The sequence below is a fragment of the Phoca vitulina genome, unplaced genomic scaffold (genome assembly GCF_004348235.1).
Source record: "Phoca vitulina isolate PV1807 unplaced genomic scaffold, GSC_HSeal_1.0 scaffold6, whole genome shotgun sequence".
Lineage (NCBI taxonomy): Eukaryota > Metazoa > Chordata > Mammalia > Carnivora > Phocidae > Phoca > Phoca vitulina.
Window position 1 is genome coordinate 19,950,943 of NW_022589709.1, and position 27,131 is coordinate 19,978,073.

General features: G+C 37.5%; 1 protein-coding gene across 8 annotated transcripts in view; it reads left to right on the plus strand.

Annotated features, from left to right (window-relative positions):
• Nucleotides 1–27,131, plus strand: part of NSD1 (nuclear receptor binding SET domain protein 1) — a 150,516-nt gene that overhangs the window by 94,649 nt on the left and 28,736 nt on the right. For all 8 annotated transcript variants that reach the window (XM_032403805.1, XM_032403803.1, XM_032403802.1 and 5 more), the window contains 9 exons: nt 3,297–3,421; nt 6,423–6,693; nt 7,919–8,028; nt 10,055–10,130; nt 13,842–13,960; nt 14,871–15,014; nt 17,974–18,097; nt 23,281–23,481; nt 24,666–24,845. In XM_032403805.1, the coding sequence (XP_032259696.1) occupies nt 3,297–3,421; nt 6,423–6,693; nt 7,919–8,028; nt 10,055–10,130; nt 13,842–13,960; nt 14,871–15,014; nt 17,974–18,097; nt 23,281–23,481; nt 24,666–24,845 (1,350 nt within the window). The remainder of the gene's footprint in view (nt 1–3,296; nt 3,422–6,422; nt 6,694–7,918; nt 8,029–10,054; nt 10,131–13,841; nt 13,961–14,870; nt 15,015–17,973; nt 18,098–23,280; nt 23,482–24,665; nt 24,846–27,131) is intronic.

The following is a 27,131-nucleotide window of genomic DNA, read 5'->3' on the forward strand; positions in this document are numbered from 1 at the left end:
TGGGAGCTGTGGGGGATGGGGTAGGATAAGGGATATGATGATGTGATAGCATAGGTATCTGTTCTAGTAAAAAGAACCCGGTGGTTTTGGAGCATGGAGAGATTTTGGTTGGAATCATGGACTTGCCACGTAAATAATGGACTAACTTGAGTGGGCTTAGGCAAGGCACTTTCCTCTTTGAGCCTCAGTTACTTATTTTTTTTTTTAAGACTTTTTTTTTGGGGGCGCCTGGGTGGCTCAGTCGTTAGGCGTCTGCCTTCGGCTCAGGTCGTGATCCCGGGGTCCTGGGATCGAGCCCCGCATCGGGCTCTCTGCTCTGCGGGAGGCCTGCTTCTCCCTCTCCCACTCCCCCTGCTTGTGTTCCCTCTCTCACTGTGTCTCTCTCTGTCAAATAAATAAATAAAATCTTTAAAAAAAAAAAAAAAAAGACTTTTTTTTTTAAGTAATCTTTACACCCAATGTGGGGATCAGACTTAGAACCCTAAGATCAAGAGTACCACGCTCTACTGACTGAGCCAGCCAGACACCTCTCAGTTACATTTTTTATAAAATGGTGATGTCATAACTTACCTTGAAGTGAAGATTAGAAATTCATGAATGTTAAATGGCTGAACCGTAACTTGCATGCACATAGTAAACCCATGTTATTCCCTATCATTTCTTTGGTCTTAAATGTTTAAAAATGTCATTGGTGTTTGAAAATTTGGATGCTACCTAATGGGAATATATTAAAGGCATAATCTATTTGCCTCAGAGCATAAAGTTACTACCCATTAACTGTCACAGGTACAGATGCATATACTTATTTCAAGATGTATTTTGGCTTATTTCTTTTCTCCAGGAGAGATTTTTTAAACATTATTATTTGAGGGGAACATTTTAAGTAATTGTTTAGCTGATGGTTTTTTTTTTTTTTTAAAGATTTTATTTATTTATTTGAGAGAGAGGGAATGAGAGACAGAGAGCATGAGAGGGAGGAGGGTCAGAGGGGGAAGCAGACTCCCCGCCGAGCAGGGAGCCCGATGCGGGACTCGATCCCGGGACTCCAGGATCATGACCTGAGCTGAAGGCAGTCGCTTAACCAACTGAGCCACCCAGGCGCCCTAGCTGATGGTTTTAACTTCTTTTGAAATGCTTGGGAAAAACTCGCCAGTTTGGGTCACTTACAGGTTTATTGTCTAAAACTGAGAAGTTAGGAAAATTGCATTGGTTGAAAGGTTTAACAAGCCCTATAATTACATTGGGAGCTCTGTAGGTATATAATTTTGATAACTATTTCAGCCTCTATCATTTTAACTTTTTATTTTTTATTAATACTTTATTTTTTTAGAGCAGTTTTAGGTTTGTAGCAAAATTGAGAAGGCACAGAGATTTCCTATATTACCTGTCCACTCACATGCACAACCTTCCCTATTATCAACACCCACCGCTGGAGTGGTACATTTGTTACAATTGATGAATCTGCATTGACACATTATAATCACCCGAAGTCCACAGTTTACCTTAGGGTTCATTCTTGGTGTTGTACATTCTTTGGGTTTGGACAAATATATAATGACTTGTATTCATGATGATAGTATCATACAGAGTATCTTCATTGCTGTAAAAATTCTCTGTGTTCTGCTTATCTATCCCTCCTTCCCATGTGCATGCCCCCCGCACCCCACCCCCTGGTAACCACTTTTTATTGTCTTCATAGTTTTGCCTTTTCCAGAATATATGTATGTAATCATATAGTATATATAGCCTTTTCACATTGATTTTTTTCACTTGGTATATGCATTTAAGTGTCCTGCATGTCTTTTCATGGCTTGATACCTCATCTCTTTTTAGTGCTGAATAATATTCTGTTGTCTGTACATACCACAGTTGATTTATCCATTCACCTACATCTTGGTGACTTCCAAGTTTTGATAATTATGAATAAAGCTGCTTTAAAAATCCATGTGAAGGTTTTTTGGGTGAATATAAGTTTTCAACTCCTTTTATATTAGATTTAAATAGTTAAACTAAGTGGTATATTACTACTATTTATTGCTATGAAATTACAGTAGTTAGAATTAGAAAAAAAATTATTTTTCATATCTCATCCTAACAGTTTTATGGCTTTTTTCCATATGTGCTATCTAAGGGGTAGAAGCCTTTGCCAAGTTTACTGTGCCTATGATTTGACTTTTTCCTTTTGGTCTCAACTGAACACCAGTGTTCCTCATTCAACTGAGGCAGAAATAGTTTCCTCTGAGGTTATTGTGTCATGAAATACCTCTTGAGTAGACTATATCCTACATTCTGTATGCATTAGCTTTTGCTCCCAAAGACCTAATAAAATCACTATAGCATGTTAAACTGGGACAAAGTTTTATTGGGAAATTATAATAGATAATTGTTTTACCATTAATTCAAAGAAAAATGCTATGATATTTTGAAATTTTGACCATAAAACATGACAATTTTTTTTTCTTAAAAGGTACCCCGAACTCTGTATTTTTATCTTATTTTCTGTCTTTGGCATACATGCCATATGCTTTTTATGTCATTGAGGTAATGGTATACATATAATTAATTATATTTTTTAATGATTCTATTTAGAAATATTCCTCAGTTTTCTAATGTGAAACTCACAACTATGGTACGAAGTGTGTGTAAAGTGCTTTTGAAATTCACATGGTAGTACTGATTAGGTAAATATTCTATCTGAAATATCTGTCTAGTATTCTGTGTAATCCAGAGAGGTGTTATTAAAATAATTTATGGTATATTTTATGAATTTGCTTGATTTAGACTTTATTTTATTAAAGATTTTATTTATTTATTAGAGAGAGAGAACATGAGGCAGGGGGTAGGCAGAGGGAGAGGGAGAAGCAGACTTCCCCCTGAGCAGGGACCACCCCCGACGCGGGGCTTGATCCCAGGAGCCTGGGATCATGACCTGGGCCGAAGGCAGATGCTTAACCAACTGAGTCACCCAGGCGCCCCTAGACTATATTTTAATGTTAGCTGTATCTGTCACTATGGGACACTAGTTAATTTCAGTTTAATCTTTTTTTTATCTTTCCCTTAACTTCAGATGGGCTGTGTATATGTGTATAGAGCAACAAAAGTTGCTCTCAATCTCCCCCCTCAACTTCCGTATGTGATAAACCATAGGAAATCACTTTTAGCCTCTTAGAGCTTAAGCAGATTGTTTTTGAGAGTTTCCCATCTCTGTACCTCTGAGAGTACAGGGATGGTTGCATGAAAGCAGTGGGCTTTCCTCTAACATTTTGGTTAATATGAACTTATTTCTCCTCTTTTAGCTGTGCGGTCAGAGAAGAAACGCCTTAGGAAGCCAAGCAAGTGGCTTCTGGAATATACAGAAGAATATGATCAGATATTTGCTCCTAAGAAAAAACAAAAGAAGGTGCAGGAACAGGTGCACAAGGTTTGTTCCAACATTTTAATAGTCTTTTCATCAGTACTTTTAGGATATTGCAGTTTTGCCTTCAATATCATGTTTTGTCTGCATGGGATAATAATTTCCTTAACTGGGATCTTGCTTTTTCCATTTTTTACCACCAGCTTTTGGCACTACTTAGAATATACATGAAATGTATAAATGGCTCTATGCACTGTGAGTAGTATATGTATATTTAAATTTTTTTCTCCCTTTGCTTTCAGAGATTAATGATTTAGGAATATTATTATGACAAAATATTTGTTAAAATTGTAGAATATAAAATATGGTAGGATCATAATTTTTTATTTTTATTTTTTTTTAAGATTTATTTGAGAGAGAGAGCATGTAGGGGAGGGCCAGAGGGAGAGGGAAAGAGAGTCTGAAGCCGACTCTGTGCTGAACATGGGCCCCATGTGGGGCTCAATCTCATGACCCCGAGATCATGACCTGAGCCAAAGCCAAGAATCAGGCTCAACTGACTGTGCCACCGAAACCCCCAGGATTATAATTTTTTAAACAAATGCTATTGATACCTTATTTGCTTTATTTTTTAATTCAATTTTTAAAAAAAATTTTATCTAAGTAATCTCTACACCCAACGTGGGGCTCAAACTCATGACCCTGAGATCAAGAGTTGCAGACACTTCCAACTGAGCCAGCCAGGCACCCCTTAATTCAATTTTTTTTTTTTTTAAAGATTTTATTTATTCATTTGAGAGAGAGAGACAGACAGAGGAGAGCACAAGCAAGGGAAGAGTCAGAGAGAGGGAAACAGACTCCCCACTGAGCTGGGAGCCAGACATGGGACTCAATCCCAGGACCTGGAGATCATGACCTGAGCTGAAGACAGATGCTTAACCATCTGAGCCACCCAGGCGCCGCCCCCCCCCCAATTCAATTTTTTTAAGCTCAGTTACTTTACAGTGAATTAGAGACATTTTACCTTCTATCCCTAAATAATATGCACCTCTAAAAAACAGAACATTTTCCTTCATAAATGATTTAATTTTACTGCATCTTATAAGATCAGTTTATCTAATAACAACAAATCCATATCAGATTTCCTCACTTGTCCTCTAACCTTTACATTTGGTTTATTCATTCTAGGACTACACATTTTATCTGGTTGTTAGATTTCTTAAATTTCTTTAAATCCAGAACAGTCCCCCGTTTTTCATGACCCTATCTATCTAAGTAATGAGATACCTTTACAGTATCCCCCTTCTAGATTTGTATGATTGCTTCTTCATATATTTCACTAAACTTTTCTATCTCCCTTGTTATGTGGAAATTATAACTAACAATTTGATGGATTCAAGTTAAACAGTTTTAGCTAGATTAAATTATAGGTGCTATTGTGTCATATATTGCATGACATTAGAAGTTGTCCAGAGTCCTGATTTCCTTTCTTTTAAGTCATTTTGCTCCCTTTGATCAAGAAGGAATATGTGGGGGTGCCTGGGTGGCTCAGTTGGTTGAGTGTCTGACTCTTGGTTTTAGCTCAGGTCATGATCTCAGGATCCTGGGATCAAGCCCTGCATTGGGCTCTGCACTCAGCAGGAAGTCTACTTCTCTGCCTCTCTCCCTCTGCCCTGCTCGCAGGCTCTCTCTGTCTCTAAAATAAATCAAATCAAATAAAAAAAATAAAATCTTTTAAAAAATGAAGCAGTATATCTGTAATTACTTTGGCTTCAAAAGAATGTCCTCTTCTCTATCCACCATTTCCCTGATGGTTTTTTTTTTTTTTTAATTTTTTATTGTTATGTTAATTCCCTAATGGTTTTTAAAAATTTCAATCGAGGGGCACGTGGATGGCTCAGTCATTAAGTGTCTGCCTTCGGCTCAGGTCATGGTCCCGGGGTCCTGGGATCGAGCCCTGCATCAGGCTCCCTGCTCGGCAGGAAGCCTGTTCTCCCACTCCCACTCCCCCTGCTTGTGTTCCCTCTCTCGCTGTGTCTGTCAAATAAATAAAATCTTTCAAAAAATAAAAAATAAAAATTTCAAAGAATCCTTGTCTGGATCACTAATTTTATTAGGGGTTATAAAATGAAAACTTTTAGATTTTATTATTTCTTGTACTTTTATTAGCTGGCGAACTCTCATTAACTGAACACTTTATTGTCTTGATATACATGAAAGGAAGCATAAATGCTTATTTCTTTCCTATAAATTTACTAACTTAACATTGGGAATTTATTATTAGCTGCTTTATTGGTGACATATTAGGAAATCTTTTTGTGGGTGGGGAGGGTTATCACTGGCATTAATGAATTTTTATAGCTTTAGTGTATCTCAACTGCATTTTTTCCCTTTTTAAAAATTTATAGTAAAATATATATAACAAAGTTTGTAATTTAAACACTTTTAGGTATACAGTTCTGTCATTAAGTACATTCACATTGTTGTGAACCATCACCACCATCCATAATCTCTAGAATTTTTTCATGTTCCCAAACTAAATTTCTGTACCTATTAAAAAATAACTTCCCACTTTACTCTCCTCTCAGCCCCTGGCAACCACCATTCTATTTTCTTTTCCTTTTCTTCTTCCTCTTTTTTTTTTTGAGAGAGAGAGAGAGAGCACACACACACATGCATGTTGGGGAGAGGTAGGGCAGAGGGCCGAGACAGAATCTTAGTCTCCATCCCTAGCACAGAGCCCAGTGTGGGGCTTGATCTCATGACCCTGAGATCATGACCAGAGCCAAAATCAAGAGTCCGATAGATGCTTAACTGGCTGAGCCACCCAGCCTCCCCCAATCTATTTTCTGTCTTGATGAATTTTACTGTTCTAGGTAAACCTCATCTACGTAGAATCATACAATATTTGTCTTTTTGTGTATGGCTTATTTCACTTAGCGTAATATCTTCAAGGTTCATCCATGTTGTAGCATGTGTCAGAATTTCATTAAGTGTATTACTCTTTTTGACACTGAAATTATAGAAACTTTGGTCTCTGGATTCTACTTTTATTTTTTGCTCTTAGGTAAGTTCCCGCTGTGAAGAGGAAAGCCTTTTAGCCCGATGTCGATCTAGTGCTCAGAACAAGCAGGTGGATGAGAATTCTTTGATTTCAACCAAAGAAGAGCCTCCAGTTCTTGAAAGGGAGGCTCCATTTTTGGAAGGGCCCTTGGCTCAGTCAGAACTTGGAGGTGGACATGCTGAGTTGCCACAGCTGACCTTGTCTGTGCCTGTGGCTCCGGAAGTCTCTCCACGGCCTGCCCTTGAGTCTGAGGAATTGCTAGTTAAAACACCAGGTAAGATGGGGATGGGGTCTCAGAATGTAAGTAGATATGATTTTAGCATGTTGTGATGAAAAGCCAATAGTGAATCTCTGTACAGCAAGCTACCCACATTTGTCCTGGGAAATCCTGAAAGTGCTGGCTAATTGGATATAGTTAATGACCATGAATTGGTGGTACACTGTCCAGAAGACATGTTTTAAAAACAATTCTCCTTACTCCACTGTTACTCTTCATGTTTGTTGATCAAACACATGTGAGTCAACACTTAGGATAGCAGGGTTTGGGGGAGGGGCGCTACACACTAATAAACACATGAAACTTATGCTTTAGATACTAGCTCTGTCAATTCTTGTGTTACTTAGGGAGTTGTTTAACCTCTGAACTTGTTTCCTCTTTTATAAAATGGACATCATAATGTAATTTACCTGATACATTGTAAGTAGCTAAGTGTAAATATTCCCTTTAAGTCAATTACCAATTGTTTTTCACTTTATCATTCTTTATAAACTTGTCACCTGGTGTGAGTTGAATCTAAACATACTGTCTCTAATCACCTTCTGATTTTTTAATATTGTAGTCACTCAAGGAAAATTTTGGATGTGACTTTTTTATATTCCCAACAATAGCTTGTGATGATATTCCTTTTATTTAAAAAAAAAAAGTATCCCAATTGTGTTTATTAATCAAGTAAGACAGAATCAAAAAGACTTTAAAAATAGTAAAGATAGTTACTATTTTGTAATTTAGCATGTACCAAACTCTGTTATTAGGCTCTTGTATATGATTCTTAAGAACAGTCCTACAAAGTAAATGTGTTTTTTGTTTGTTCAGGAGCAGAATAAAAATTCTAATCTTGGTCCTCTTATGCCCGGAATTCAGGCTCTACCCCACCTCACTTCTCTTTTTGTCCTTACTATCAATTAATTATTATAAAGATAGTTCTGCCCTTTTGATTTCTCCCTTAGTCCTTTGATGATACACACACAGACACACACACAGACGTAAGAACATTTTCAGATTCGTTTGTGTTTGTATTGAGAATTGTTTTCCTGTTTTTTTATGTTAACTAATATTTTAGAATAAATAAATAGATTCCTATCCTGCCCCTCCCCAGAAGATGAGGAGGAAAACATAAAAAATATGGTGACTCATTTTTCTGTGGCATATAGATTTTTTTTTTTTAATTAGTTTGTGCCTAGTTTCTAAATCATCTAATGAAAAGATACATGCATTTCAGGAAATTATGAAAGTAAACGTCAGAGAAAACCAACTAAGAAACTTCTTGAATCCAATGATTTAGACCCTGGATTTATGCCCAAGAAAGGGGACCTTGGCCTTTCTAAAAAGGTATGTTATTTTAGTCAATTCTAAAATATGATTAAGCCATATGTAAATACGGGATTTTAAAAACAAATCTTTTAGTAATACTTAGTTAGCAACATTGATGCACACATACATAGACATTACAGAATGGCAGAGTATACTTGTTTGGTCTAAGAGATCCTATATTGAGAAGCTGTTTTGCATTTTTGTGGATATGAGTATCAGTTGGTTTTAGATGTTCTTTTCAAGTGAAAATGAAAAGAGCTTTTAAGATTGACTATAGTGTGTGTGTGTTGTCATTTTTTTTCTGGGATTAAAACCTCACCTGCTTTCTACCTCACCTCTGTCTCTGTGGGCCACTAACCTACTCTTATCCCCTTGCCTTGTCTGCATAACACCTCAGAAAAGACTCCGCTTATTTATAAACCAGGCAGAAACATTTGAACCTAAGTTTTTGAGTTTGCAAACATTGTTTTTATTGGCCAAGAAGGCATCATTAAATAGTAGATGGAAATAGAAGGTTATTTTCCTGGATATTAATTTTTAGGGAACATCCTGTTGCCCATATGTTTGAGGAGTAACTCAGTGTGTTAGAAATTCAGTTGTTAGGGTGCACAGATTTCCTATTAAAATTTTCTTTCTTTAAAGGAAAAATGCAGATTGTAAGCAAATCAAATATAGAGTTTTTAGACTTTCATCAGCTATAACAGGCTTCTATCATTTAATCCTATATTGAGGATCCTAGTTTTTGTTTTTGTGAGTTATTCACCCATCTGGATTAGCATGTAATTGTAAAACTCAATTTATTCGTGTTTTTGTACCTCATTTTAAAGTCTGCATTATATCCTTTAAGTCTTTTACTCTTCTCAAAGTCCATTTCCTAAGACATGTCCTAGTAAGGCTGTGATAGTTTCCTTCTGCGCAGTGCTTTCTCTCTTGACTTTGTCTTATTCAAATCTTAGCCACTTGCAAGATTGTTGGAAGAGGTAGATGGTAAGGGCCAAGGAAACTATGATTCATTCGAATATTTTGCATGAAAGTAACATTTGCTATTAGGTGATAAATTTAGTAGTATTATACAAGGTGAATTATGTAAGGCTGTTGCATTACTGCTACAGGTGAGGTAATTACAAATTTTAAAGAAAATAAGAATTAGGGCTAGTTTAGTGAATGATATTTTACCTGTTTTATTGAGATATAATTGACATACATAAGTTAATGATTTGATTAATGTGTATAATGAGCATTTGGAAATTCACTGCTGTATTTTAGCTTGTTTTGACCTCAAAATTTAGGAACTTTATAGCAAGAATAGCATCTGTTATGTTGACTTTTTGTGGCCACTAAATTTTGTTTGACATTCCTGCTGAAGATTATTTTTGTTGTAGAAGACACTTGCTTGGACTGGAACTAATTCATACAAGCATTAGTAGTAGGGGAATAAAATGTGTAGGAAATTACTCTTGATGTCTGAGTGTTTTGTTTTGAGTTTTAATGTTGCTTTCATTTATATTAATCTACAGCCAATTAAATCAGAAAGACATTCCATGATTCAGAGCTTTCTGGTGTATGTGCTGCTGAAGTGAGCACTGATTCAAAGCTTTTTAATATTTAGAATTCATCAAATAAGTTTTTGTAAAATCTAATGGCTATAAATGCAGTCTTAAGAAGATAGACTTTAAATGCAGGGTGGTATGGAATAGAACTGAGATGGTGGGTCTCTGGATATATACCCTTTCTCTTTGTCTACCACTTCAATCAGAGCACCATTCTGTATCTGCTTGATATATTGGGAATCTCTGGTTAACCCCCACACCCCAAAGGAGTGTGTGTTTGTATGAGTCTTTTGGAGCTGTTTTTTTTGTGTGTTTTTGATGTCTTTTTTTCCCCATGTAGTTTCTGTTCAACCCATTATTATTAATACTGTTTATTTAATTGTCAGAAACAGCCAGGATTTCTGTATCTGTGATAATAGTTCATATTTGGCATATAATATAAAGGGTTTATTTTCTGTTCTTCTGTAAATCTGTTGCATTTTGTTTATTTGTAGTGTTATGAAGCTGGTCACTTGGAGAATGACATTAATGAATCACGTGCTGCATCTCATTCTAAAGAGTATGGTGGAGGTGCGTATTTTTGAGATTTAAAAAAATGTAATGCATGGGGCGCCTGGGTGGCTCAGTCATTGGGTGTCTGCCTTTGGCTCGGGTCATGGTCCCAGGGTCGGAGCCCTGCATTGGGCTCCCTGCTCATGGGAAGCCTGCTTCTCCCTCTCCCACTCCCCCTGCTTGTGTTCCCTCTCTCACTGTGTCTTTCTCTGTCAGGTAAATAAATAAAATCTTAAAAAAAAAAAAATGTAGTGCAAAATAACTATGAAGCACCTTCTCAGCTAACTAGAAAAGTTGTTACATATGTAAGCAAGACCAGTGAGGTTGGAACTTCTAAGACTTATTTGCCCAAGGGGCACCTGGCTGGCTCAGTTGGAAGAGCATGAGACTGTTGATCTCAGGGTCATGAGTTTGAGCCCCACATTAGGTGTAAAGATTACTTAAAAATAAATAAAATAAGATAAAATCTAAAGAAAAAACCCAGACTTGTTTGCCCGAATATGCTTCCTAACATGATGCATGACACTAGAAAGCTGGATGGTCATTTTCAGCTTTATGCTGAAATTAGTTACATGGAATTAGAATTACATTAGAGTAAGGAAAAGTTAGGAACAATAAAGAAAAATCTGCTACTTAATTTTCTTATTAGATGATTCTCTAACTGTAATCATTACTTTCTTGGCTTTGATTCAGTTTTTATTCTATAGGACAGAAAATGTGGAATCTGAGTTGAGAGGGAAATTACAAGTCATCTAAGCCTATTTTTCACAAATAGTCTTAGTTTCTTTTGTCACATCTATGATTTTTGGTGAGTGAGCATATGCTTGAAAAAGACAGCTTATATTTTGAGTGTGGTCCATGTGGTTGCTTCTTTTAAGGGCTTGGATATCTTTTATATTTTATATATATTTTTTGAAGTTTATTTTATTTTTTTAGGGAGAGTGCGAGCAGGGAGGGGCAGAGGGAGGAGAGAGAATATCCTAAGCAGGCTCTACCCTCAGCCCAGAGCCCAACGCAGGGCTCGATTCCACGATCCTGAGATCATGACCTGAGCTGAAATCAAGAGTCAGATGCTTAACTGACTGAGCCACCCAGGCACCGGGCTTGGAAATCTTTTAGGTTGCATTTGAATCTGACTCCTGAAAGTTATACATGTTGATCTTGGTTCTGCCTGTAGGAGGAATGGGCAGCCCTTCATTCAGTAACAGATAGAATATCGTAGTTTGAGCATTTCCTCTACCAGATCCTTTGTTTGCTCAGTCCATTGCTTTAGGACTGTTAACTTTTTTTTAAAGATTTTATTTATTTATTTGACAGAGACACAGCGAGAGAAGGAACATAAGCAGGGAGAGTGGGAGAGGGAGAAGCAGACTTCCCGCTGAGCAGAGAGCCTGATGTGGGGCTCGATCCCAGGACCCTGGGATCATGACCTGAGCCGAAGGCAGATGCTTAACGACTGAGCCACCCAGGCGCCCCAGGACTGTTAACTTCTAATCCATCTAAAGCATTACAGAGATTTAGGATATTATCCATATTATCCTTGTTTTATAGAAAAACATGAAGATGAAAGAGGTGGCAGGGTTGGGGGACTAAATCCAGAACTGACCAAATTCATGGCCACACTACCATCTTGTTATTCACTCCAGATTTTTTCAGGCCTATTCTTTTTTGTACCACTTTGATCATTCATCTGCCAGTGCTATTTATTGATTAGTGTCATTTCTGAGACATTAGCCCAGATTTCAGCACATGGCATCAGATGTGGTCTGCCAGCAAAGGGTATCATGGGAAGGTTATATTACATGTGATCTTTTTTAAAAAAAAATTTTATTTATTTGAGAGAGAGAGCAAGTACACAAGCAGAGGGGGAGGGGCAGAGGGGAAGAGAGAAGCAGACTCCCTGCTGAGCAGGGAGCCCGACATATGGCTCCATCCCAGGACCCCGGGACCATGACCTGAGCTGAAGGCAGACACTTAACCGACTGAGCCACCCAGGCAGCACTACATGTGATCTCAAATGAGCACTTTTTAAATTTTTTGTTTTTTTAAAGATTTTATTTATTTATTTATCAGAGAGTGAGCGAGAGAGAAACAGCATGAGAAGGGAGAGGGTCAGAGGGAGAAGCAGGCTCCCCGCTGAGTTGGGAGCCTGATTGGGGCTCGACCCCAGGACTCCGGGATCATGACCTGAGCCGAAGGCTGTCGCTAAACCAGCTAAGCCACCCAGGCGCCCCAAATGTGCACTTTAAAAAAAAGAGATTTTGTTTTTTTTTGAGAGAGAGCGAGCACAAGGGGTGGAGGGGGCAGAGGAAGAGGGAGAGGCAGACTGCCCACTGAGCAGGGAGCCTGATGCAGTGGTCAGTGCTGGGACCCCAGGATCATGACCTGAGCCAAAGGCAGACAATTAATAAACTGAGGCACCCCTTAAATGGGCACATCTTTAAATATGACCCATGATTATTAAGTTTTCTAGTAAGTAAATCTAGTAGTATGTTAGCTTATGTTAAGCTTGTGTTCATATATAATTTAATAGATTCACCGATTGGCTTGCTTGCTTTAAACAAAAAACCTTTCAAAATGTCAGCTCTTAATATTTTTGTAGTCCAGCTTTTATGAAACATACAACCTGTACTTTATCTTTTATAAATTTCATCAACTGTTTCAGCTTCTGAGAATTTTGAACCTTTATTCTGCTATCATATTAATTTTTTAGTCATAGGTGATTGGCAGCTTTGATAGCAGAGCTTCTCCATCTCTATCAGGCAATCCCAAGAAAGAGAGTACTAAGCCAGTTTTCCAAAGTCTAGCCTTCATGTTGATACCTAGCCTAATTATCCTGGAATATTTTATGAAATATCATTTGAGATTCCTCTTGATATTTCTGTAACAAAAAGTTGAAATATATATAATAGGGGCGCCTGGGTGGCTCAGTTGGTTAAGCAACTGCCTTCGGCTCAGGTCATGATCCTAGAGTCCTGGGATCGAGTCCCACATCGGGCTCCCTGCTCGGCGGGGAGTCTGCTTCTCCCTCTGATCCTCCCCCTCTCATGCTCTCTGTCTCCCATTCTCTCTCTCAGATAAATAAATAAAATCTTTAAAAAAAAAAAAAAAAAGAAATATATATAATAGACAATGAGGGAGAGACTGGAATTTCATTTTGTAAATATGCCAGGTTAGATCATACATTTTGTTGGATGTTCAAGATTTTAGTACTATTGCATGAATATCCTTTAAGCCATTAAATGTTTTGGGGGAGGTCTCCCCTTTCCCCAAGCCAGATTTTTGTATTTCTGCTTTTTATCTTAATCCTTAAATCATATAGTGATATAATTTACTGTCTTTAATTGTGGAGGTCAGGTTTTAGTATCTTTTCCTGACTACTAAATGTACTTCCTCCCCATCTATAGGATATTAAAGTCCTTTGAGGAACTATGAAGTCTTTCACTTCAGTCATATAAAATGAAACTGCTTTAACCTACTGTATTCATTTACCATTTAATCTGTATGAGATAGAATTTATATATGTGTAGCTATTTCCCCAACTAGTTACATAGTCATGGGTAAATGTGCCCTTCTTCCTCATCTGCTAAGTTGGGGAATTAAATGGACTTTAAGACTGGTTTTTTACTCTAACATTCCATAATTCTATGAGGTCCTTTTAGTTGAAGGTAGGATTTCCTGGACTTGGGAGTGAATAGCCAGCAGGTAACGCATGTTTTCCTGTCATAGGCACTACCAAGATATTTGATAAACCAAGGAAGCGAAAACGACAGAGGCATGCTACAGCCAAGGTGCACTGTAAAAAAATGAAAAATGACGACTCATCAAAAGAAACTCCAACCTCAGAGGTATTACTCAGTTCCTCATCTTTTGACCTTCCAAAGAAAATCTACTTTTCACAGTAGAGGCCACACCCCTCTTTCCCTTGAGTTTACTTAAGAATAATGTTCTACTGAAACAAGCTAATTAATAGCTGTAAGAAGACATATATGGCAACTATGGGTATGATCTTTTTAAAAGATCAGATCCTATGCTCTAGGTGTCTGATAAATTTTATAACTTTCATCATGAAGTAAGCTTTTTCTAAAACCAAAGCACAATACCAAGTAACCATATGATCCGAATGAACTTGGGTATTGCCCTTTAAAAGTTGAGACTGCTACAATTAGAAGGGAAACTCATTTGCGTATTTCTTGAGACCATCAACTGCTTAATTTTAGACTAATGTTTGTAAACATTGGCTTTAAGGAAACAAAAAACAAAGGTAGATTTAAAACCATTTCCTTGTAGAGCATCAGTGCAGTCATTGATGCTATCTCTGGCTTTTCAACTGAGGTTAAAAGAGAATTAGAACAAGTGAGGTCAGTTTATACATTATGATACAGAGTGTTTCTTTCCAGGATAATTTGAATAGAATGCCCAAGGGGGGCATTATTTAGGAAACACTGATCTTGGAAGGACAAATAAGTAATCAAATAAACTTAAGAATGTTTTCTCTCCCTTAGTGAAACCTTAAAATGGAACAGCTCAAAAAGTTCCAGTGGAACAGCCTCAGAGCAGTTAGTGGCAGGGCATGAGGCGCCCACTACCCGCCCAATCACAGCAGGGTTAGAACTAACATTGCATGCAGTCCGCCCGCGTGATTGGCTGAACATCTGTAAGTGCTTAATGGCTAGACAAATAGCAGCCCAGAGGGAGGGGGTCAGATGGAGGAGACATCAATAATACAGATGTGGGACATTATTTTTTCTCTGCAAGGGAGAACTGATGACACACAGAACGGCTGCAAGCCCTAAGGAGACTGTTGAGGAGGGTGTAGAGAATGATCATGGGATGCCGGCATCTAAAAAGCTGCAGGGCGAACGAGGCGGAGGAGCTGCACTCAAGGAGAATGTTTGTCAGGTAGAGGATGTTGCCCACTTGGATTTTGATTGCTTGCATGTCTCTTAAGAGAAGCCCTCTCCATCTCTTGATAACCCAGTCATGGTTAGAATAAACATTTTCCTGGATGATTCCAGTAGAGTCACTTCCCTTTAAGGATTTAAGTCTTACCCCCCCCCCCCTTTTTTTTTTTGAAGATTCTGTTTATTTATTTGACAGAGAGAGACAGTGAGAGAGGGAACACAGCAGGGGGAGTGGGAGAGGGAGAAGCAGTCCTCCCGCCGAGCAGAGAGCCCGATGTGGGGCTCGATCCCAGGACCCTGGGATCATGACCTGAGCTAAAGGCAGACGCTTAACGACTGAGCCACCCAGGCGCCCCTAAGTCTTACCCCTTTTTACAAAAAGAGAAAGGAAAAGAAATATTTAGTGTTGGTCAATCACTTGCCCTTGTTACCCATGAATAGATGCCATGAAGCCAGTCTGAGATGGGAGAAGGTGAATCTGGTGATTGCTTAAAGATCATTTTCCTGTACGTTTCATGGTGTGAGAATCTCTGGGTTTCTAAGGAATGCTGCAAGGGAAATTTTCACTTTAAGATTTCTTTACCTTTAAAGTAGTGACTTTAGAGAATCTACCACCTGCCTTTTTATATTTGTTTAATAAGTATTTATACAGTGTTTACTGTGTGTCAAGAGTTTCCATCACTTTATAAATATTCCAGGGGCGCCTGGGTTAGACAGCCGACTCTTGATTTTGGCCCAGGTCATGATCTCAGAATTGTGAGATCAAGGCCAACATCAGGCTTAAGATTGTCTCTCCCTCCCCACCTCCAGAAAAATAAATAAATTAAAAAAATAAATAAAAATAAAACTTTTATAAATATTAAGTCATTTAGTCATAACAGTCTTGTAAAGTAGACTACCATGTCCTCATTTTTATAGGTGAGGAACTGAGGCATAGAGATGTTACATAACTTGCTTATAGTCACACAGCGAAGCCAGGATTCAAACTCAAGCAGTCTGAGTTTAGAGCTAATCACTATGTTGTGTTGCCTCTCTGTAAAGAGCCTTTATCAGACTTGGGAGTAGAGTCAATTAAATGGATGCTTTGGTTATGTTCTCTTTTTTATGGGCTTGATTTACCTTTGTAAATTCTTAAAAGCTGGCCTATAAAAAGTTGAAGATTATTAGTTTTTTTTTCTTTTTTCTTATTGAAATGGCTAAAAAATAAAAGTTAACCCAAGCCCAGAATATGTTATGATAAACAATAGAATTTCAACTCAGTTTCTTTGTTTTTTCATTTTTACTATTATGTAAAGAAGGTTGATCATATTCAGATCAGCACCCACACACAGTGTTAGTTAGTCCTTAAAGACTATATGGCCACAAAGATTATCAACAAAAAATGGTTAAAGGGATAGTTGCCTTGTGGTCCTGGATTGTTTGGATCACTCTTTGTTTATCTGTTGTCCTTGTTTAATTTATTAATATCATGTCCTTTCACTCACATGGTTACCATTTTGAAAGATGAAATTACATGGTCATCCCTGTTAAAGGGTTAGTCTGTAACATTTGCTTAACTTGAAAACATTCTTTGATATATACTGTAATTGAAGTTTTCCTGTTTAAATAGTGATGGCGAATTTGTTTATTGTACATAAGAGCTGGTATCATTGACACTGTGAATATACAAAAGAAAGTAGGTAATATTTATAGCATTTGTCAATTTTTATCTGTGAATAGGGGATAATGGAAGAGCCAAAGTGTAAGACTAATTTACACTATAGGTTAAGACTTTGGGGTCTGTCTGCTCTTTATCCCTGGCTGCCTCTGGCATTTTTTCCCAAAGCTCTCCTACTCATTTGTTTATTTAAGGTTTGATGTTAAGTGGCCAAGACCTGTTGTTTCTTTGGGTTCTTGAAGATATTAGACTTATCTAGTCGCCTTCCCTCTTTCTTGTCTTCCACAATAAGACTCTTTTTCATTTTTAGTATTTTCCTGCTGATCACTATGGGTTCGGAAACGTCAGGATGTTAGAGGGATGAAAGTAACAAATGTTGGGAATTTGCAGAATTTTCATAAATCTTATGTTTTGAAAGCAACAGAGCCAGATCTTTATTTCCTAACGCCCTATCATAAATGACACCCTGTCTTAGATGAGATCATCTCAAAGGTGATCTCTCTGAGATGGTTGTAGATGTAACTCAAACATTGTTCAAACCTTGATGAGAGCCCTTTTGTGAGACTGTTAACAACCCAAGTCTAGCTAACCAGTATCTCTTGCTTGAACTATTACAGTAGGCTTCTTGATTGTCTCTTTGCTACTCTTCTCACCTTTCTCATTCTTGAACTCATTTTCCATGTAGTAATCAGAGGAATCTGTTTTTAAATATCTGACTTTAGCCTTCCCTTGTTAAAGCCCTCTAATGGCACACCTCTGTAATTAGAATAAAATTTGAAACTGTAGCATAATGTGTAAGGCCACACAATCAGGCTGTTGCCTTTTTCTTACCTCATCTTCTACCACTTCTAACTTTTGTTCATTTTAGTCCACTGACTTTCCTTGTGATTCTCAGACATGACATAGTTTTTCCTATCTGTGGACTTTCTGTATTTGTCTTCCTGGTCTTTCTGTCAGATCATGTGACTGACTTGGAGTTCAGAATTCCATCTGAGAGGCCATTCCCAATCACCCAATCCAAAGTAGCTGTTTGAATTCTCTACTTAATGCTTATCATTATCTGATATCTTTCCTGTTTGTTTACTTGTATTTTCAATCCTTAGAATATATGAATCATGAGAGCCAGGGACTTTGTGGAACCTGGCATAGAGGAGTTAATCATTAAATATTGGCTGAATAAATGGTGAGCTTTCTTCTTTCTGGAAAGCTGCTGCTTAATCTTTGCCTTCATGAAGGCCGCCTGCTTGGGACTTTAAAAATCTTTTCTCTATAGACATACCTGTTTTCTTTCTCTTAACAGAACTGTGAGAAACTGGGTGAGCTGCTGTTATGTGAGGCTCAGTGCTGTGGGGCTTTCCACCTGGAGTGCCTTGGATTAACTGAGATGCCAAGAGGAAAATTTATCTGCAATGAATGTCGCACAGGTGAAGTAGATATAGATGGGGTTTTCTTCCAAAGATGTTTAAGTTTTTCGGGAAAAATTCCCAACATTTATTGCAGACACTTTTTGTGGCAATACTGGGCTAGTTGCTACAGACGCAGATAGGTGCTGTGTGATCTTCGCCTGTAGAAAAGAATATCAAGTGAATAATGAATGGATAGTATAATATAGTGCAGAAGGATTGTAGTAGAGATAGATTTGTAGTGATAAGTGAATAAAGATGAGCCAGTTCCACAGAGGAAGATAACTGAATTTGTCTTTAAAAGAGGCATGGAAATTGGTGTGGGGAGATGAAGAACAAGAAGGTCCAGTAATGAAAGTATAGAATATTGGGGAAATAGGAGGCATAGGTTAGTGTGTTTAGAGTTTAAGATACTTTAGGGAAGAGGCATTGGTAGTGACAAGGAGGGTTTCTGGATTACTGGTGATGTTTTATATTTCTTGAGTTGAGTGGTGATTACATAAGCGTGTTTTCTTTGATTATTTGTGAACTGTACACTTAGGATGCTGTACTTTTCTGTGTGTATATCATACGTGAACAAAACTGTTTACCAAAAAAGGAAAGACATATTTTGAGAGTTACATAGATTGGCTCAGAAACTAAGAATGGTCAGATGTAACCACCTGTAAAGTACCTCACAAGCTATGCTAAGGAGATTGTTCTTTCTTCAGCATTATATGTGAATGTTACAGCATTTAAGTAGTAAGAAAAAATGGGGGCTAAAAGCTGTTACACCCCTAAGTCATTAAAACCGCAAGTGTGAATGAACCTGCCCAAGGAGAAAGCATCTGGAGAGGGAGAAAAGGACCAACAAAAGTACTCAGGGGGTGCCCACATTAAAAAAAAAAACACTGGAGGGTGAGGAGGAGCTAGTCAAAGAATGTCTGTGAAGCCAGGGAGAGTGGGGTGTCATCAGCAGGGGCATTTGTGGCAAAGAGACCAAGGAGGTTCTGGGGTGATAAGAGCCTGTTATATTTAGCAGTGAGAAAAGGCTTGACTTTTTGCCAGAGGGTGCCACACTAAACCTGGTTGAAGGGCAAATGGATAGCAGTATACACTACGTCTTACGAAAGCTTGATATCCATGGAAAAAGAGGGCAGTAGCTGAAGGAGGATATTATAGGGTCAAGAGGAAGAACATCTTGAGTGTTTGTAGGATGAATGTTAAGAACCACATAGGGAAATAAATTCCTGCAACAGGAGAGGGAATAATTAGTGGAGTATAGCTACAAAGTGACAGGAGAGAATAATCTTGAAGAGAGGAAAAGATAAAACAGGAATGTACCTTGGAGTTGGGAGGCAGAATAAAGAAGCCAGTGTTTTTTCTTAGTTCGATGAGAATGATGGGGGAAAGGTGATTTCTAACTTGAAGGTAGAGTGTAGGTTTAGAGTAGCACCTGTGGGAACAAGAGACAGAATTAACTTGTGTCTGTAAATCAGTGGCTGTGTCATATTGAGTTATCTCCTCTTTCTGCCACTACTTTTAGCAGTGTGGGAATAAAAGCTGGAAGACAAAAATTGTTGGGTTATTTTGCCTCCTGCACAGTGGGCTTTTGATCATTATGGGAAATAGTACCATCCAGCCCTATAAATGAAATTAGGAAAAAAAATTTTAGGTATGTGCATATCTCTTATCCTAACCTTAGAAAGATCTTGCCTTTTGTACAGATAATCCAGTTTTGCTAGTCTTATCTTTATTATAATGTGATATTCTCTGAACAAGTTAAGGCAAAGGTATTTTTTAAAGAATTAACCTTACTGAAGTATAATTTACCTACTATAAAACGCACTAGTTTTAATGTATGTTTTGATAGGTTTTGATAAAATTTATAAACACCTATGTAACCACAAACATAATGAAGATTCAGAACATTTCCGTCACTCCTGAAAGTTCCCTTGTACTTAGTCCCAGTTGATCCTTATGCCCCTCATTTCCCCCTCCCCCAATCCTATTTCAGGCAAACAATGATCTGCTTTCTGTAACTACACATTAGATTTATCTTTTTTAAGAGTTTCATATAAGTGGAACAAAATGTATGTAGTTTTTTGTGTCTAGCTCAGCGTAATGTTTTTGACACTCATCTGTGTTAATGTGTGTATCAGTAGTTCATTCTCTTTCTTAAAATAGCTTTATTGAGGTATAGTTGATGTGCAGTACTGCACAAAGTATAGTTTCATAAGTTCTGACATATATATGTGTGTGTACATACACCTGTGAAACCATCCATCAGCATAGTTAATTTGAGATTCAACAACATTGTTGTAGGTATTGAGAGTTCATTCCTTTTTATTGCTGGGTAGTATTCCATTGTATGGATGTATCACAGTTGGTGATATATATTCATTCATCTCTTGATGTACATTTGGGTTGTTCTTAGGTTGGGGTATTATTAATAAAGCTGCTGTGAACATTCATGTCTTTGTATGGATACATTTTCTTTTTACTTCTGTAAATACCTAAGGGCGGAATGGCATGGTAGGTATATGTTTAACTTTTTAAGAAACTTCCAAAGTGTTTGTACACATTTTACATTCTCATCAGTAATGTATGAGAGTTTCAGTTCTTCCACATCTTCATCAGCACTTGGTATTGTCAGTCTTTTTAATTTTAGTCATTTGGACAGATGTGTAGTGGTATCTCATTGTGGTTTTAATGTGCATTTTCCTAATGACAAATGATGTGCGTCTTTTTAATGTGCTTTTTTGCCATGTTCCTTGATGAAGTATCTGTTCAAATCTTTTTTTTTTTTTTTAATTAGGTTGTTTATTTTCTTACTGTTGAGTTTTAAGCGTTCATTATCTATATTCTGGATACAAGTTATTTATCAGATACATACTTGTAAAATTATTCTGCCAAACTGTGGGTTTGGTTTTTCATTTTCTTAATTGAGTCTTTTGAAGAGCAGTTTTTTAGTTGTAATGATGTTGTTTATCAGTTTGTTCTCTTTAGAGATTTTGCTTTGGTGTCATATTGAAGAAATCTTGTATAACCCAATGTCACAAAGCTTTTCTTTGTTTTCTAACGAAAATTTTATAGTTTTTGGTTTCAGCTTTATGTCTAAGGTCTATTTTGAATTGATTTTTATATATGATGTGAGGTAGAGTTATTATTTTTGAGGGTAGGAAATTTTACCCTAGTTTTAGTCAAGATGAATAGAGTAAGAATAAAGGAGTCATATCTTTTTTCTTGTGGCTCACCCTGTTTTCCTAATGTGGAGTGACCACACCATAATTTAGGTCATTCCAGTTTAATATTGGCATCAGGCAGTAAATAGTTTGCTTATTTCCAAATGCATAATTAAAATTTTTTCTTAAAATCATTATTAGCTGGGTAATCTTACTGTTCATAGGTGTGGTGGGTTATTTTAATGAATTCCTGTTTCCAGAAGTGTCGGGGGCAAGATTCATGTTCAGGTCTGTCTCTCAAGCCTGGGCTCTTTCCCTTACTTTGTATTGCTTCTCAGAGAGAGGTAGTTTCTTTTCTTTTCTTTTCTTTTTTTTAATTTCCCTTTTCTTAAACTTTGTATTACAGAAATCTTCAGACGTTTACAAAAGTAGAACAGTATAAAACAACCCCATGTATTCATCATTTAGCTTCAGTAGTTACCAGTTTTCTGCCTCTGTTTACCCATATATTTCTTTTTATTTTTTATTTGTTTCAGGAGTACAGGTCTGTGATTCATCAGTCTTATATAATACCCAGTGCTTTACCCGTATATTTCAAAAGGTCTAGCACAACTTAAAAAAATATATCTAATATGTAGAAAAATTATACAGTAACTTCTGTGTGTCACCTACTGCCCAGTCCCATTTTCACATTTTCCCATATGTCTCAAAGATGTCTTCTTACAGTATTTTAATCAAGATCCAAATAAGACTGCCTTTATTGTATTTTTTGATATGTCTCTTAAATTTCTTTTAATCTACAACAGTACACCCTCATCCTATTTTTTAATGTCGTTTATTTGTTAAGACAACGGTCTTAACATTTGTCCTGCTAAAATTTCCGCGTTGCATATTTGGTTGATTGCATCTTTCAGGTGTCCTTAACTTGTTCCTCTATCTTCCATATTTCCTGGAAACGTGTAGTTAGATCTAGAGGCTGGATTAATTTCAGGTCAGTTTTCTTTTGGCAGGAATGCTTTGTAGGTAATGTGTACTTTCTATTGCATCACATCAGCAAGCATATATTATCAAGAGTTTCTCACTTAATAATGATCTTAAGATTGTTCAGTAGGTTCATGTTATCAGCCTGATCAGTCTGTTACAAAGTTCTTTACTGTGATATTGTGATTTATAATAAAACATACATATTTTGGTCTTTAGCTTGTGGCACAGAGCTCCCAAAACCTTGGCCTCTCCTAAGTGGTGAGAGTGATAAAGATGTCCTTTGTGTGTGTTTTATTATGTTAATAAAAGACACACCTGAGGATGGGGGCTTGATTGCCAGTAGAACCAACCTTACAATTATAGGGCTAGAACTCTCACTCCTATCCCCCTAATCTCTAGCGAGGGGAGGGGGCTGGAGGTTAGGTCAATCCCCAGTGGCCAATGGTTTAATCAGCCTATGCAATGAAGTCTCCATCAAAACCCAAAAGGATGGGTTTCGGAAGCTTCTGTATTGGTGGGTATGTGGAGATTCAGAATAAAGTGGTGCTCTTGCAGAAGGCATGGAAGCTCTACACCCTTTCCTCATACCTTGCCCTATGCATCTCTTCCATGTAGCTATTCATGAGTATTATCTTTTCATGATAAACTGGTGATTCAGTAAATAAAATGTTTCTCTGAGTTCTATGAGCCATTATAGCAAATTAAACCCAAGGAAGTGGAGGTTGTAGGAACCTCTGATTTATAGCCAGTCAGAAGTATAGGTGACAACCTGGACTTGAGACTGGCATCTGAAGTTGGGGGCAAGGGCCGGCTTGTAGAATTGAGTCCTTAACCTGTGGGATATGATGTTACCTCCATGTATATAGTTTCAGAATTGAGTTGAATTGTAAGACACCCAGCTGGTGTTGGAGAATTGCTTGGTGGTACGGAGGGCCCCCCCCCCCATATTGGAACTTGGTACAGAATTGTGTACTTAACAAACTTTTCATCTAATGGTTTAGCATTGGATGATTTCTTGAATTGGTGTTAATTTATTACCTTCCTTTTGTTTACCAGGAATCCATACCTGTTTTGTTTGTAAGCAGAGTGGAGAAGATGTTAAAAGGTGCCTTTTGCCCTTGTGTGGAAAGTTTTACCATGAAGAATGTGTCCAGAAGTATCCACCCACTGTCATGCAGAACAAGGGCTTCCGGTGCTCCCTCCACATCTGTATAACCTGCCATGCTGCTAATCCAGCCAGTGTTTCTGCATCTAAAGGTACGGGTTTCTCACATGGACTGGTCTAATTGTAGAACCTTGGTGTCATTGGTAGTGTGTATTTCCAGAGGCGATGTGGCATGTCTCTTCATGGCCTCTAGCTTTTGTCAGGGTACCAGCATTTTATGTGAGAGAGAAGAAAATAATGGACTAGTCCAACAGTTGCCACATTGTATTCTATGGAGCCCTATTGTTATGTGGTGGCTTCAAATATTTGGATTTCACGTGATACTTAGTTTGAGAAAGTGTTTTGCTGTAGGTCTTCCTCTCCCTACTCCATTAGACCAAAATGCATTCTTTTCCTGTGAACCCTTTATCTCTGTGGTTGTCAGATGTGATATTATTCAGGTATGAATTTAGGACAGAATTGAGGTTTTTGTTTTGTGTTGATTTGTTTTTTAAATTGGAAACTTTTATCCTGACACCTCTTTCCTGCTTTATAGTTAGGTTGAGAGCTGAGGTTTCCAAAAGTATGCCCAGAGAGTCCCTACTTCTCCCATAAGGGATTGAGCAGGAAACATTTACCAGTGTTTTGCCTTTTCTTCTAATTAGACTGGCAGTACCTTTTGTAATATGATTTCCTGAGCCTATAGATCTCATCAGTCTTAAGTACAGTAATTTCACTTGCTTGATCAAAATTATAGTTTAACCATCAGCTTACCTTCCCCTTTTCAGTTGCTATTGTAGATTGCATTTAGGTGGTTTGGTAATGGTTTTTAGTAGGTGATGTATATTAGGGACATATTTTATCTGGAAGGGGTGGAAAGTTTCATTCACCTAAAAATTCAGGCTTTAAGAATCACTCAGTACCAGGCAATGAAAGCAAGCATTAGTCTTTCTCCTAGCTGCCTTTTTATTCTGATTGTGCACATCCCACCTATTTAGTTTGAGGCTGATGCCAGGTTTCCTAGAAGTCAGGGCAGTGGATTGAATAGGGCTTTCCTTGGTGAGGCAGGCTCACTTAACAGTTGTGGGATCTGACTCCTTTATGGCAGCTTATCACATAGCTCCCATCTGAGCTTTTCATAGGGAATTGTGTGTTTTGTGATCCCTTGTCCTAGTAGTGCTTCCTTCTGTTAGTGACATTTTCTCAGTGCTGACAAAGAAATTTCAAAACTCATGTTGCTTTTATGTTTTCTTTGTTTTTCTTTTACTACTGGTTTTCCTGCTTCTTGTAATTTTAGGTCGTCTGATGCGCTGTGTCCGCTGCCCTGTGGCATACCATGCCAATGACTTTTGCCTGGCTGCCGGGTCCAAGATTCTTGCATCTAATAGTATCATCTGCCCTAATCACTTTACACCTAGGCGGGGCTGCCGAAATCATGAGCACGTTAATGTTAGCTGGTGTTTTGTATGCTCAGAAGGTAAGACATGACTGCTTAATACATGAATAGTCTAAAAAGAGATTAATACAATATTCTAATTGCAACAAAAATTATTTTCTTCACATTGTTACTAGAGAAATATTAGGAAGTAATGTCTTGAATTAATGATAACATAGCAAACGTTTAAACTTGTTTTTTTTCCCCCAGTAGGGAGAGGTTTTATTTTATTATTTTGAATAATGACCTTATTTTTATTAAAATGATGAACAAATGAAGGGCACCTGGGCGGCACAGTCGGTTGAGCATCTGACTATTGGTTTTGGCTCAGGTCATGATCTTAGGGTAGTGGGATCGAGCCCTGCCTTGGGCTCAGCGCTTATCACAGAGTCTGCTTGAGCTTCTCTCTCCCTCTGCCCATTCCCCTCTCCCCTACTTCTCGCGTGCATGCATGTGTACACACACACTCTCTTAAATAAATAAATAGATGTTTAAAAAAATAAATGATAAACAAATGAAACAATAAAGAAAAAGACATGGGAAAGGAAATAAAATCACCCTTGGAAAATGGGAGAGTATGATCTCCAGTTAGAAGATGAGTAAGTTTGGGGGACTTAATGTACAGCATGGTAACTGTAATTAACAATACTGTATTGTATATTTGCAAGCTGCTAAAGAGAGTAGATCTTAAAAATTCTCACTGCCCCACCAAAAAGAAAAAAAATTGTAACTATGTGAGGTGTTGGATGTGTCACCTAAACTTATTTCAGCAATCATTTCACAGTATATACATATATCTAGTATCTCTGTTGTACACTTTAACCTTACACAATGTTATAGATCAGTTATATCTCAATAAAGCTGGGGGGGGAGGGAAGATAAACTGGAGGGAGGAAATCAATCAATCTAAATTGGAGGGAGGGTGGGAGGAAATAAACAAACAAACAAATAAATAATCTAAATTGTCCCAAGTCCCACCGTCAGAAAAACCATTGCTTAATTTTAAGTGATACTACTTAAGACATTTGTGCACATACCCAGATAGCAGGGGTAGCTACCTAGATAGAAACAGTTCTAGAAGATGATATTATATCGTACAATTGTGTATCTTTTTTGTTAAATCATTTATTCATGAATTTAAAGGGACGAAACAAAGGGAAAGTGAAGGAATTTATGAATGTCTGTAAAATGTTTCCTCACTGTTAGGGATATTAATTCCTAGAAGTTCTTCTAAAGTGGAGGAAAAATAAATTTTGTTTTGTATCTTTTTTTCCTTCAGCTTAAAACATCTCCTTTAGAATAGTCAGTGTTGTGCTTCTTATATACTTTTTCTTTCCATTTTTCACAGCCTCATTTTTGCTAGTTACTGTAGGTGGATGATATAGTAATCATCACTAGTCTATTTACTGTGGTGCTTTTATAGTTCTCATTTCCTTATTTTAATTTTTCCTGTGGTGGGCTTAACTTCCAGGAAGCACCCACAGGTGCTATAATCCTCTGCTTGAGGCTATTATCATTTGCCTCTATACCATAAGCCTGTGTTGGTTTGCTATAAAACTTTTAAGCTACATGTTCTTTTTCTAAGACTGTTGTGGACGTTGCTTCACTATTTTTTGATGTTAAGGGTGGCACCAGTTCTCTTACCTAGTTTCTTCATTACTTTTCAAATTGACGAAATTTTGTTGATTAGTAATTTGGGGGGGAACAATTTGTCTCACTTTTCTGTTTTTGAATACTTACTGGTAATGCAATTTCACGAAAACTTGGCTGGTTATGAACATTTTGAGGGACTGATATTTGTTTATTTATTTGAGAGAGAGCATGTGTGCGAGTGGAGGAGAGGGAGAAGCTTAAGCAAGCTCCACACCCAGCTTGAGCCCAAGGTGGAGCTCAGTCTCATGACCCTGAGAGCATGATCTGAGCTGAAATTAAGAGTCAGATGCTTAACCAACTGAGCCACCCAGGTGCCCTCAGAGGGACTCATTTGAAAAGTCAAAATGTGTAATTGAATGAGCATCCCTTTTGAGAAATTTGGATATACTAAATAGTGCTAAAGCCAAAAAAGAAGTTTTTTTGACTGCTTTATGTGATTGAAAATGGTCAGTTTGGAGTGTGTGTTCTTAGAAGATTTATGTAACATGACAATTTAAGGAAAAGTTATACTTACTGACTAGAGTTTTACACCAGGACATGGTTTGTATCCTCAAACTATGCTGCTAATATAGAATAAATAAAAAGAATGTTAAGTGCAGTTCTGTGGATAGAAAGGGAACCTTTGGTGTTAGAGATGTTTTAATTCACAAAGTGGACATTTTTCTTTGTTCTTAC